The 12,974-nt window shown below is 56.8% G+C and overlaps 2 protein-coding genes across 7 annotated transcripts in view; one reads left to right on the top strand and one right to left on the bottom strand.

Moving 5' to 3' along the window:
* UBN1 (ubinuclein 1) overlaps positions 1 to 8,854 on the top strand; it is a 42,950-nt gene extending 34,096 nt beyond the window's left edge. The window contains exons 13-18 of one of the 5 annotated variants that reach the window (XM_013995671.2): positions 109 to 159; positions 256 to 298; positions 1,221 to 2,441; positions 4,174 to 4,348; positions 4,605 to 4,694; positions 6,739 to 8,854. In XM_013995671.2, the coding sequence (XP_013851125.1) occupies positions 109 to 159; positions 256 to 298; positions 1,221 to 2,441; positions 4,174 to 4,348; positions 4,605 to 4,694; positions 6,739 to 6,788 (1,630 nt within the window). In that variant the 3' untranslated portion in view covers positions 6,789 to 8,854. Of the gene's footprint in view, positions 1 to 108; positions 160 to 255; positions 299 to 1,220; positions 2,442 to 4,104; positions 4,349 to 4,604 lie in introns of all 5 variants that reach the window. The other 4 variants (XM_003124638.6, XM_021086662.1, XM_005662154.3 and 1 more) reach the window with 4 other exon arrangements.
* PPL (periplakin) overlaps positions 9,281 to 12,974 on the bottom strand; it is a 51,393-nt gene continuing 47,699 nt past the window's right edge. Inside the window, exon 22 of one of the 2 annotated variants that reach the window (XM_003124640.4) lies at positions 9,281 to 12,742. In XM_003124640.4, the coding sequence (XP_003124688.4) occupies positions 10,082 to 12,742 (2,661 nt within the window). In that variant the 3' untranslated portion in view covers positions 9,281 to 10,081. The remainder of the gene's footprint in view (positions 12,743 to 12,974) is intronic. The other variant, XM_013995670.1, reaches the window with a different exon arrangement.

Raw genomic sequence — 12,974 nt, 5'->3', positions numbered from 1 at the left:
GCCCTCTTACCAGCTGCTCAGGGAGTGACAGCCAGGGAGGCAGGAAGGCTCTGGAAGCAGAGTCTCCTTTCAGGGGCTCGTGCAAACAGTGTTCTCTGTTTGTTCCAGGACTCTGTTTAAGGAGAGCAGACGAGGCCATGGGCACCTGACGTCAATCTTGTGAGTGTCTCTGATTTCACTTGTCAGGACTCCTGGCATTTCTGTCTGCTTCGTGGGTCTCCTCTGAACCTTTCCTGTGTTCATTCCTTTGAACAGGGCCAAGAAGAAAGTAATGGCCTCTTCCAAAATGAAGGTGAAGGTGAGTCAGCCTGCCCAGGTCACATGCCATCTGTTCTCACCTCTGCAGCCGTGTTCCTGGCAGCTCATTCTGCTTCTCTGGTTGGGGGGCAGCTTTTCAGGATGAGGTTATACCAAGAGGCAGCCTGGTCCACAGGCAGGGCCTGAGCTTGGCAGGGCTGAGACCTGAGCTGGGCTACTGGTGCCCTCCAGCCTCAGTTCTAGGAAACAGTACCCACCTGGCCAGTTCCAGGGTTGTTGTGGGGTTAAATGAGGTCAACTCCTGAGGAGAGATGAGCCCCGGCCGATGGGAGAGTCTTGTCATAACCTCTGATGGAAGAGCACCCTCCTGGCAGAGCACAGGTGAGCCTGGAGCTGCACACAGCAGTGCTGGAGGCTTTGCCCAGTTGACTGGCAGGCATGGAGAGGAAGGCGGAGGTTGGAGACTAGAGACCATGAAATGACTTAGATGTTGCAGAGATCTCCCAATGTAGTAAAAATGGCCGTTTCGCCACAATTGTTGCCGGTTCCTGAAGCTTCGTGGTGCCCTTCACCATCCCTGAACAGTCCAAGGGAGCGAACCCTGCAGATCAGTGACTCCTAAGTGCTTCTGAGCTCCTCCAGGTCCTCCAGTGAGTTTTAGGACTCACTGCCCTATGCGCTCAGGAGGCGGTGGGATGACGGACAGACCCCTGCCCCAAGTGCTGAGCTCGGCCGAGGGCTGGCAGGTAGAGTGTCTGCTGCAGTGGTGCTGCTTCAGAAACAGCGAGTTTGCTGTGGGGTGTGTGTGCAAGCCTGGTGTGTGCAGAGGGTGGTGGAGTGGCTGTTTCCGTTCTGGGGACGCTGCTGCTTTGTCTTGTGTTCTCAGGCTTGTGTCCTTTCAGCAGGGCCGGTGTTGGCATCTTTGGTCGTTTCTAAACATCAGCCTTTCTGCTTGCCTTTAGGAATCATCTACTAAGCCTGATAGAAAAGTTTCTGGCCCATCAGGCCAGATTGGCAGCCCCCTTGCTTTGCCTTCAGATCACCTGGGCGGAGGCCTGAGCACTGGGGCCGCAAACAGGGAGCTCTCGTCCCAGGCCTCTGGCAGCCTTGCTAATCCTGCTCCTATCGACCTGGAGGACTCGCTGGATGGCGACCTGATCCGTAGTTCAGCCTCTTCGTTAGAGGCTGTGTCCAAGGAACTGGCTGCCCTGAACAGCAGAGCCAGCGGGAGCTCTGAATTCACGTCGCCTGCGCCCTTGAAAGCCTCCGCGGAGAAAGCCACAGGTGTTTTATGTACAGAAGAAAAAAGGAATTTTACGAAGCCCAGTCCTTCTGCCCCACCCCCCTCCAGCTCTCTGCAGTCACCCCTCAATTTTCTGGCTGAACAGGCTTTGGCACTGGGGCAGCCCTCTCAGGAGAAAAAGGCAGAGACTTCTGGCTACAAAGAGCTGTCCTGTCAGGCCACCCTCAGCAAGGGCCTGCCAGAAGTACACCCGTCCAAAGCAAAGCACCACAGTTTGCCACGGACATCTCACGCCCCCCAGGCAGCAGCTCCCGTGCCCGGCCCCCAGGTCAGAGTCTTTCATGCAGGCACTCAGCAGCAGAAGAGCTTCAACCCCCCAACTCCACTCGTCAGTAGGCTTCAGGGCCCAAAGCCTGCCTCCCCGCAGTGTCACCGTTCTCTCCTCCAGCTCGTCAAGACAGCTACCAAAGGCCAGAGCTTCCATCCCTCCACGCCAGCCTCTTCAGGAGGCACCCCGGCCGCCAGCAGCAGCTCTCATAAGACCCCGGCCTCATCCTCCACTGCCCTGAGCCATCCTGCAAAGCAACACTCAGCCAGCTCTTCAGGGCCCTCTTACAAGAATAGCCCCTTTGCCAGCTCTGTCTCCAAACATGGGGTTTCTTCTGGCAGCTCTTCCTCTGGAGGAACACCAGTCCAAAGCCCTCCTTCCGGGAGCCTGCTCCCTGGGGGGCAGCCTCCCTCCACAGGACCGACTGCCAGTCGACCCGTCCCGGGCTCGGCAGGGAAAAAACCGCCTGTTTCCCAGAAGCTGACCCTGGTGGCCCCACCCGGTGGTCCAAATGGAGATTCTGGTGGTGGGACCCAGGGAGTGGCGAAGTTGCTGACCTCCTCCCTGAAGCCCAGCGCAGTGAGCGGCGTCACGTCGTCTACCTCCTTGCCAGTGAGTGTCCTGACACGGAGCCCGCTTCGCGGGCCTGTGGACCCGGCCACTCTCCTGCCCTGGGCAGGGAGTGGGGTCTGACCCTGATGGTCAGGTAGGAAGAGAGCCCGGGACTCGGAAGGAGGACTTCAGTTTTTGGGTGGGGCAGGACTCCCAGGAGAGCCTGAAACTCTCCTTGGGGGGGACGAGCAGAGGCACTGGTCAGCACCATGTCCACAAGGAGCCTGGGGATCTGGGTGGCCAAGAGTGAGCCGCCTTTCACAGCCTCCTATGTATCCATCTCTCCAAGCAGGAAGGGAGCCTGATACTGTCTCTCAGATCATTCGTTGCTCATGTAGAAGTGTCCATGCCCCAGGAACGTCAGTACCTTTTTTTTTTTTTTTTTTTTGGTCTTTTTAGGACCACACCTGCGGCATATCGAAGTTCCCAGGCTAGGGGTCAAATCGAAGCTACGCCTGCTGGCCTTACACCACAGCCACAGCAAGGCTGGACCTGAGCCATATCTGTGACCTACATACACTACAGCTCACAGCAACGCCAGATCCTTAACCCACTGAGCGAGGCAAGGGATCGAACCCACATTCTTACATATACTAGTCAGGTTCATTTATCACTGAGCCATGACAGAAACTCTCTGCCTTCTAAGAGTGATTTTCTTGATTGGGTTTGAGAAGGCTCTGCAGGTCAGACAAAGGCGACTTGACAGGATCCCATGGTTAATGAGACGTGCCTGTGGGTGATTACAGGAAGTTTGGATGCAGACTAGGGCTTTTTTCCTTCCGTTTTTCCGTGTGTAATAGACAACTGTGTGATTGCAAAGGACACAGCTATAAAAAAAGTACGTTCACAGAGCTTCACTTGCCTCTGCCCTGCTCCTGCAGTCCCTAGAACTGTGTTCCTTAGTTTCCGAGGTTTCTTTCTAAAAGCAAGGATTAATAAATACAGACGTGGGTGCGTGTGTGTATTTTAGGTATCTGAGTGTCCACACGCACATATACCGGTACACCTGAAGACGTGGGTTTCTCTGTATGATATTCTTCCCTTTCTTTCCTGCACACAGAAGGCATATTCAATACCCACTTTTTTTTTTTTTTTGTCTTTTTGCTATTTCTTGGGCCGCTTCCGCGGCATATGGAGGTTCCTAGACCAGGGGTCAAATCGGAGCTGTAGCCTCTGGCCTACCCCAGAGCCACAGCAACGCGGGATCCGAGCCGCGTCTGCAACCTACACCACAGCTCACAGCAACGCCGGATCATCAACCCACTGAGCAAGGGCAGGGACTGAGCCCGCAACCCCATGGTTCCTAGTCTGATTCGTTAACGACTGCGCCACGACGGGAACTCCAATACCTGCTTTTTAAAATGAACTCTAGGAGATCCCTGGTGGCTCAGTGGGTTAAGGTTCTGGCCCTGTCACTGTTGTGGTGTGGGTTTGCTCCCTGGCCCAAGAACTTTCACATGCCATGGACACGGCCAAAAAAAGAGTTACAGTGCACTCTGTTTTGGGAGCCATTCTGTGCCAGCTCACAGAACTGTTCTGCTTCCTTGGGGGCCGCAGTGGAGCTGAAGTACATGGGCGTGTCCCCAGGGTTCTGCCGGCTTGGTCTGTGAGTGAGCTGTGGATAGGGCCGGAGCTCTGACTCCTTTGTGTGCTTTCTCCCCAGAAAGGAACTAGTGGGGCTGTGATGCTGACCAGCTCCTCACCCTTAAACCTGCTGTCTTCATCCTACAAGACAGGAAGCCCAAAGCTGCCTGGGGCCTTGAACTCAAACACCCTGGGGATCATCTCCCAGCTTCCCCTCCACGTGATCTCCTTTAGTGCTGAGTCCTCTGCGAAAGCAGGGGTCTCCAAGGATGCCATCGTCACAGGCCCTGCCCCTGGGACGTTCCACCATGGCCTCGGCCACAGTAAGTGTGTCTCTCTCCTTCCCTCCCACCTGCGGTCAGAGGGTGCCCCAGTGTCTCTGTGTGACTGACGAGTCTCTTGTCATGTGTTGGGTTCCTGTGTCTGTCTGGTGTGTGACCCGGGGACCAAGCCGAGCCCCACCCTGGGGTTTCACCCAGAACCGGTGCCGTAGGTCTGGGGCTCTGGAGCGCTGAGGCTGCTTTTCCCCTCCCGTCTTCAATGTGTGTGCTCTGTTCTCTTCCTCCTGTTTCCTCCCAGGTCTCCTGGCTGGCTTGCACTCCAGCCCGCCCCGCGCAGCGCCTCTCCCACACGCTGCCGTGTCCACCCACATTCCGCAGAGCCTGCCAGGTAATTGCCAGGTGGTCAGAGTGCCACGTGCCCTGGGCCATTCCCCTCCTCCATCGGAGGCCTTGTCTGCTGCTGAGGATGTGTCTGCACCTCGTCGTCACCGTGTCATCTCAGTTTGTCCTCTGAGGCTCTGTGGGTACTCAGGGAGAAGGACACAGGGCCCTCCTGCCACTTTGACACTTCCTGGGTCAGCATTACCCCCTGTGATCACGGAAAAGTGGGGGCCTATGTGGGAAGGAGTTCCCAACCCTTGGCTCAGTATTTCCTCTTGATTGAAGAAAAACTAGAAGGGTGATGGTGCTGACTTCTTGAGGGGTGGTTGGGGCACCAGCTCGGTTTTAGCGAATGGGCAAGTCCAAGTGGCAGCAAAAGGTGTTGTGGCAAGGTTCCAGGAGGGACACTGCCCCGACATCCACGTGCGTCCAGGAGAGGCGTGGCTTAGCTTCAGTCCAGATATAAGCGCAAGGACTAGGGGCACAACAGGCTGAGGCAGTGCTTCCTTGCTCCTCTCCCCAGAGCAGTGGCTTTCAGAAGGGGACTGCCTCTGAGCCCTAGGTTTATAGCTGTGAGAAGCAGGCACAGATACCGTGGGCTGTGGACTAAGTGATTTCCCCACCCTGTCCTGGGACCATGGCTCTTAGGTCCAGGTAATGCAGGGCTGCTGCCAGCCTTCCTGCTGCTCTTCCTCCTCCAGACCTGCTCCAGAAACTACCAGGGGCTACATTGGTCAGGGGAGCCATGCCCCATGAAGCCGAGCCTGGGAAGCCTATTGGCCTGGTCCCCAGTAGACAAAGGCTGGGCAGCTGCCTAGCTGGGCCTGCTTGGGACTTACCACACTGAGGGTTTTGGCTCTGCACCTGCCTCCACATTTGCTGTGGGTCCCTGGCCCCGAGTGCTAAGGCTGAGGCATTTGTCATGAATGCTAGAGGCCATCTGGGTGCACGAGTGGACTGTAAATCCCCAAGATGGAAATGTTCCTTCTTCAGAGAAAGAAAACGGGGCTTCGGCCTGTATCGGCAGTTGCTTCCTTTTCCCCTGGAGAAGCAGTCAAAGGCAGACTTACCCCACAAGCTGGTGGGGGGCACAGAGCCATCAGGCCAGACCTTGGAGCTTTCGAATGAGGTGGCACTGCTTCTGTGCTTTCAGGAACATTCTTTCAAACAGAAAATAATCAGAGCCATGGGATACATGACCGTTGATCTGTGGCATCTTTCAGCAAAAAAAGGGGAAAGCATTCCCCCCCCCCTTTTTGGTCTTTTTAGGGCCTTACTGGCAGCATATGCAAATTCCTGGCTGGGCTAGAGGTCGAATCCTAGCTGCAGCTGCCAAGACTATGCCATAGTAACAGCAACGCCAGATCCGAGCTGCGTCTGTGACCTGTACTGCAGCTCACGGCAATGCCAGATCCTTAACACACTGAGCAAGGCCAGGGATCGAACCTGAGTCCTCATGGATACAAGTCAGGTTCATTACCGCTGAGCCACCACAGGAACTCCGAGCATTTTCTTACTGTATCATTTCCTTCCAGTCCTCTGGGTATCAAAAGGCTATCAAAAGCGTCTCGGCCAAGATGGGCTATTTGAATGTTCTCCTTTAGGCCCTTTGTGTTGTAGGATTACAGAGTGGTTGTCAGTGAACAGCTCTCTGCTCGGTTTAGCTATGATTTGTGTCTACTTGGCTTTGTTTCCTGTGCAGACTCAGGGTGATTGTGCCTTTGGGCGTGTCCGTATAGGACCTAAGGGTCTTGTGACAGTGCGGATGCCTGCTTTGCACCTCAGGCCTCTCCTTGGAGTCCAGCTCTGCCCCGGGATGGTGGCTATAGCTGAGAACCCCCGAGTGGCCCAAGGAGGTGCCCAGCAGAGCTGAGGTTCTGGGGATGCGCTGAGCCAGCAGCTGCTCTCAGTGCCCAGCGTGTTTCTGGCTTTAGAACTCTCGCTTTCGGGGGCTTTTGCTGTTTAAGAAGTAATCCCCTTGAACTTTGGTTATTGCTACCTCTAGGGAATCAGAGGTCCTGAAAGTGCTGTTTTTGCTTACTTTTTTCCAGATGCTTCTCAGCTTCATGGGAAAGGGCCCACTGTACCACGGAAATTGTGACTTTGAGAGGAAAGGCTGGAAGTTGGAGTGGGTCTCAGAAGGCGGATGATAACTGTGCTCTTTCTGCTATTGGTTTTCTCCTGGAGAAGGCGTGAGTGCTAAGTAGAGCATCTCTTGGCACGTGTGATGTGCCTTCAGTTAGGGGAGCAGCTCCGTGCTTCTCCGGAGGCCCTGACCGGCCTGGTGCTCCGGGCCCCGAGGCTCTGTCGTGGACAGTCGTCCGGGGGGCGGCACGAGGTGGGGGGTGCTGGGTGGTGTTTGCAGCAGGTGGCACCCCCATACTTCAGATCCCCCTGCCCCTCACCCTGGTCAGAGTACCTCATGGCACCCTACTGGTCGGGGGCTCCTTCTGGCCATAGTGGGCTCCCGGGATGGTCGTGGTGTCCGTCCATCCTCAGGCTCTGTGCTCAACAGGACAAACCTGGCCACCACCACAGCTGGCAGGGTGTGCTCACCGTGGGGGTCAGTCTCCACCGAACCTGACAATGAAGCTCTTTTTAGAGACAAGACCTTTGTAGATTTAACAATTGTGGTAGGATTTTTAAAGACACTTATTTTTGGCTCACTTTTCATCCTTCCCATTAAATGCATTGGATAGAATGGACTGTTCTTCGCACGTCCCGTTGTTCCTAGAAAGACATAATTCCAGTGCCTTTATGGGGGAGCAGAATCAGACACACGTCCACTCAGCCCTCTGAGTGGATCTCAGATGAAGACCTTTTTTAAAGCTATGTCTGTATTTAAGACCTAGCCAGTTTTATTTAATGGAGTTTTTATGATTGCACATCATGATCTGGGCCGTCTTGATCTGAAGGTCATCTGGGCCCCGCAATCCCAGGTCCCTGTTTAGCCAGGGCCACCGCTTTGTTTTTTTTGCCAGAGTTCATGCAGGTGGACTGCAGAGCCCCAAAGCCCTTCTCGGTCTCTTCGAGGGCCGAGGTTGTGAGGGGTTCCAAGTCGCAGGTAGACATTCCAATTTTATTTAGAAACCATTCTCAGGCAGAGCTGCGGGATCGGGCTCTGTGAAGCATCTGCCGTGTAGAGCCAGGCCTGGAGGTCCTGGCTCTCAGGCAGCAGGGCTATGCATCGACTTAAGGGTGACGTGCCGACGAGCTTGGAGAACGCGTCATAGACGGACTGGGACACTTACCCCGAAGCTCCAGTCATCACGCTGTTCCCACTCACCCAGTGGCTGCTTCACAAGGATTTTAGGGCACTCGCCTGTCCTGTGAAGTCTGGACTGCTCCAGCTCAGTGATTGCAGATGTGTTGAGAGTCAGCTGCTTCCTCAGAATGTACGTCTGTGTGGAGACACAGGCAGTTCTTTGGGTTCCTGACTCCCAGGGGACAGTGCTCAGTAGCTCACGGTTCACATGGAGGTTGCCCGGTTTCCAGGGGAGCAAGACCTCTGCCAGCCTAGTCAGCCCGGCCTTTGCTTGAGCTTCTTTTTTTACATAAAAACCAACTCGTGTTTCACACTGGGCTTAAGCGGATTCCTTATTTCCTGATTATATATATTTTTTGCAGCTTGGGTTTCCAGTTTGTTTACAGAGTAGTCTTAGGTAGTAGCGAAAGAGCCAAAGAAGAGATTTGTATTGCTGAGCTCAGAGCCGCGCAGAGGCCGTCCGTGAACACTGAGCAGTGGGAACTCGGTGGGCGCCTGTGCCCAGGAACACCCAGGTTCCCTTCCCTGCGTTGTGCCTGCCTCCCCATAGACCACTGAGGGTGCAGCTGGAGCAGGACACCCCTCATTCCTAGGAATCTAGTGATGCCTCTTGCCTCAGGGAAATGTTTCTTTGATGGGGGTTTATGAGGTTTCTTTTCCTTGTTGATGCTTTATTTGTGGTAACGAAAGAGTGCGTGACTTCAGGAGCCAGCAGGGCAGGTCTGCGGGCAGCACGGGCTCACCCGGCCCCGGCACTGCAGGGCTTTCCTTGCCAGCGTTTCTTGGGTGTGAAAGGGCTGTGGCTTTTTTGCAGCGACTGTGTTGGTGTTGGGGGGTGGGGTGTGGAAATTGTTAATCTTGTATAAAGCAACTCAATAAATTGTTTCAAGATTTCCAAAACATCCTTTCTCATTCACTTTTTTCTTTTTTTTTTCTTTTTTTGTTTCTTTTTTAGGGCCTACCCTGCTGTAAATGGAAGTTCCCAGGCTAGGGGTCCAGTTGGAGCTGCAGCTGCCAGCCTATGCCACAGCAACATGGGATCAAAGGCACTTCTGCGACCTGCACACTGGCGCTCACGGCGATGCTGGATCCTTAACCCACTGAGCAAGGCCAGGGATCAAACGCACAACCTTATGGATACTAGTAGTGTTTGTTACCACTAGCCACAACAGGAACTCTTTTTTCATTCACTTCTGTTAATCGTGTTTGCAAATAATTCTTTCTTCCGTAGCAGCTGATATGTAGGGAACATTCATTTCAGTTGAAAGCCAAGAGGGGGTTGGGGAATAAGCCTTAGATGCAAAAAGAGGAAGAAACACACCATGAAGTTAGAATCAAGCCACCATGTGTTTATTTTCATGCTTTGAACAGAGTTCCCTAGTAATTCCCATTTTCTTAATACATGAGATACAGAGAACCTGAAATTAGTTTGGTGAAAAATCAACTGCGGAGTCTTACTATATGGCAGTGAGATAAGGAGCAGGCGTTAAGCACTGAATCTAAGGCTACCAGCAACACAGTCCACGAGGAAAGTACTTTCATTTCAGAACCATGAGACGTTCTCTGATGCATTTTCTTGGGACAGTCTGGCTTGACAGTTAAGCGTTGCTTGAGCACCTGGGCCAGAGGCTGTTCTGGCTTCTTTGTGCCTTTGCTGTCTCACAGGGAGGCCTCTGATGGCAAGTCAGCTGAGCCAGAATCCGCAAGGGGTGTGCGTGCAGATCGCAGCCCTGGGGGCCTGGTGCTTTGCTGAAGGGAGGCCCCAGCTGGGGTGTGCAGGCCGGTGCTGCACGGAGCAGGCTTGTCTGCCCCGGTCGTCGAGTGTTTTGCTGGTTTTCGGTGGCTTCTAGGTATCACACGAGGAGTCTGTTGACGGGAGTGAGTGGGAAAGGGAGAAAGAAGCAGGCGCTGTGGGTTTGAGTCAGGGACGAAGCGGGTCACTCACCAGGCTGGATGGAGGTTCGGCCGGTGCCCATCCCGCTGTGGGTGAGGAGTGCTCTGAGCAGCCTGGCGGCTGCGCTGGACCCTCTCACGGGGCTCTGCACGTGGCCAGGCAGAAGACACCGGGGAGCTTCCTGGGTGGGAGAGAGCCAGCGTCAGCTTCCAGGAAGGGGAGGGCAGGGCCGAGCCTACTTCTGCCCGGACACCAGGACGGCCAGCTCCTGGATGGACATATCCTTGTTGACGTAGCGGTCGTACTGGGCAGGGGTCAGCCTTCCGCTCTGCAGGGCCTCTTCGATGGAGAACTTCTTGCCTGACTTCCTGTCGTGGATCACGGAGGACTCCCCGTTGGGACCCTTGACGGAGATTTCCTCCCAGTCGCACTCCTGGCTCCTGAGTTTCACGAACATGTTCCAGTCGATGAGGCCGGCCCGGTGGGCTTCCTCTGGAGACAGCTCGCGGCCGGAGTCGGGGTCGATGACCACGATGGAGCGCCGCAGGTGGTTCTCCCTCTGCTCCCGCTTGACGGCCACGGAGCCCAGGCGCCTCTGCAGCTCGTCGATCTCCAGGTCCTTGTCTCTGGAGAGCCTCTTGAGCTCGTCCAGCTCCCGCTCCAGGGACCACAGCCTGGAGTCGAGCGGAGCGCCAGGGTCTGCCACCGGCACACTCCTCAGGTCCCGCGTCTCCGCCGCAGCCATCTCAATCTCCGCCTGGAGCCTGCGGGCCTCGAGCTGCAGGTTCTGCCGCTCCAGCTGCAGTCTGTGGTTCTCCTCCCTCAGGAAGTCCAGCTCCTTGGACGACTTGGAGTTGCAGAACTCCAGCTCCGAGAGCTTGGCCTCCAGCCGGCTCACCTCAGCGTCCAGCTCCCTCTTGCTCCGGCTCTCCTCCTCCAGGCTGCTCTTGAGCTTCTGAATCTCCTGCTCGGTGTTGCCTCTGTCCACCTGGACGCTCTCAGAGAAGACCACCTTCTCCCGGACCTCCAGCTTCTCCAGGTGCTCCAGCTTCCTCCTCAGCGTCTCCAGCTCGCTCTCCAGGACCTGCCGCCGGTGTCGCTCCTCCTCCAGCTGCAGTGTGAGCAGGGCGTGCTCCCGGGCCTGCTGGGGGTCCTGCTGCAGCACCACCTTTTGCTTGAGGGTCACCTTCTCCCGGGCCTCCCCCTCCTCCTCCTCCAGCTGGGCCAGCCGCTGCTTCAGGCGCTGCACCTCCAGCTCGGCCTCCCTGCGTGCCTGCCTCTCGCGCTCCAGCTCCTCCAGCTGGCGCTCCAGCTCGGCCCGCCTGCGCTGCAGCCGCCGCAGCTCCCCGCGGAGGCCATCGATCTGCCGCAGCTCCGCGTCGATGCTCTCGGTGAAGGCGCTCACCTCGGCCCGCAGCCCTGGCTCCTCCTCGTACCTGACGACCTCCTGCTGCACCACCTTCTCCTTCACCCGGGAGAGCTCCTCCTCCTTCTGCTGGATTTTCTCCTCCTGGGACGCCCTCTCCCTCTCCAGATCCACTTGCTTCTTCTGTTCTTCTGCCAGCCTGGCCCTCAGAGACTCCACTTCCTCTTTGGTTTGGGGGTCCTCCTGGAACTGCAGGATCTCCTGGACCACCTCCTTGGTCTGCACCTGGGGTTTGGCCTCTTTCAGGGCCTGGATCTCCTGCTTCAGCTGGTAGATCTCCAGGTCACACCTTTCGATGAGCCTGGTCTTGTCGACGATCTCCTCCCGGAGCCTCTGCAGCTCCTTCTCCATCTCAGGATCCGTCTTGTACTTGATGACCTCCTTCGTGACTTCCTTGACTTCCACCTGGGGGCCCCGGCTCCGGAGCGCCTCCAGCTCGCTCTGGTAGCTCTTCAGCTGCTCCTCAGCCCCCCGGTACTTGCGCTCCTGCTCCACCAGCTCCAGGCGGAGGTTGGCCACCTCACTCTCCACCTTGGGGTCCGGCCGGACGATCTCTCGCACTTTCTCCTGCACGACCACTTTGGCGTTTTCCTCCTCCAGGGCCCAGATCTTCCGGAGCAGCTCCGTCTTCTCCCTCTGGTTGGTGCGAGCCTTGGCAGCCTCATCCTCGACCTGGCGTTGGAGGTCGCCCACCTCCCTCTCGGTCGCCACATCCTTTTCCACCTTGAGCACCTCCTTGACGGTGATCCTGCCCTCGGCCATGGCCCGCTCCTTCTCCAGCCTCTTCAGCTTGTCCTGCAGGAAGCTCAGCTCCTCCTCCTGCTTCTCCCTGAGCTGGCGCTCCCGCCGCTGGTCCTCCTGAAGCTGCCGGAACTCTGCCTCCAGCTGGGGGTCGTTCTGCAGTTTCACCACCTCCTTCTCGGTGACTTTCTCGCGCGCCCGGTTTTTCTCCTCCGCCAGGGCTGCGATGCGCTGCTGCAGGAGGAGCACCTCTGCTGCTCGGGTGCCCTTCTGCCGTCGCAGCTCCTCCAGCTCCTCCCGCAGCCTCAGGACCTCGTCGGCCTGGGCTTGGTCCGGCTCAATGCGCAGAACCTCCTTGACCACATACTCCTGCCCGCCGTCCCTGGCCGCCTTCTCCAGGGCACGCAGCCGCAGCTGCAGCGTTTCCAGCTCCTCTTGCAGCAGCTGGTTCTTGCGCTGCTCCTCGGCCAGTGTCCGCTGCGTCTGCTGGAAGCTCTCCTCCAGCACGGGGTCCGGCACCCGCTTGAGCACCTCCTTCCTCACCACCGCCTCCTGGGGGCTCTGGTCCTGCAGAGTCCGGATCTCCGCCCGGGTGCTCTTGACCTCACTCTCCAGCTGCTGTCTCCGCTCTGTCTCCTCATCCAGCTCCTTCTGAAGCCTCCACGCCTCCACGCCCGAGCCCAGCCTGCTCCCAGGCGGGGCCTCGGGACTCATGCCTGCCTCCGGCTGCTGGGAAGGAGAGGACAGCACAAGGTTAAGACCAGACTCTTCCCAGCCTGTCCCCACCTGGCCGCCTACAGCTAGATCAGACTGGTTGCCCTGCGGTCCCCCAGAGGACCCCCTCAGTGCCGAGTTCACTAGAGTCCTTAGGCTTCCTTTCAGCTGGACCCGGGGCCCGTGGAAGTTCTGGGCCAGGGCCCGAACCTGTGCTGCAGCCATGGCAATGCTGGATCTTTAACCC

The sequence above is a fragment of the Sus scrofa genome, chromosome 3 (genome assembly GCF_000003025.6).
Source record: "Sus scrofa isolate TJ Tabasco breed Duroc chromosome 3, Sscrofa11.1, whole genome shotgun sequence".
NCBI classification, from domain to species: Eukaryota; Metazoa; Chordata; class Mammalia; order Artiodactyla; family Suidae; genus Sus; species Sus scrofa.
Note: the sequence above shows the minus strand (reverse complement) of the source record. Positions and strands in the feature narration are given on the sequence as shown.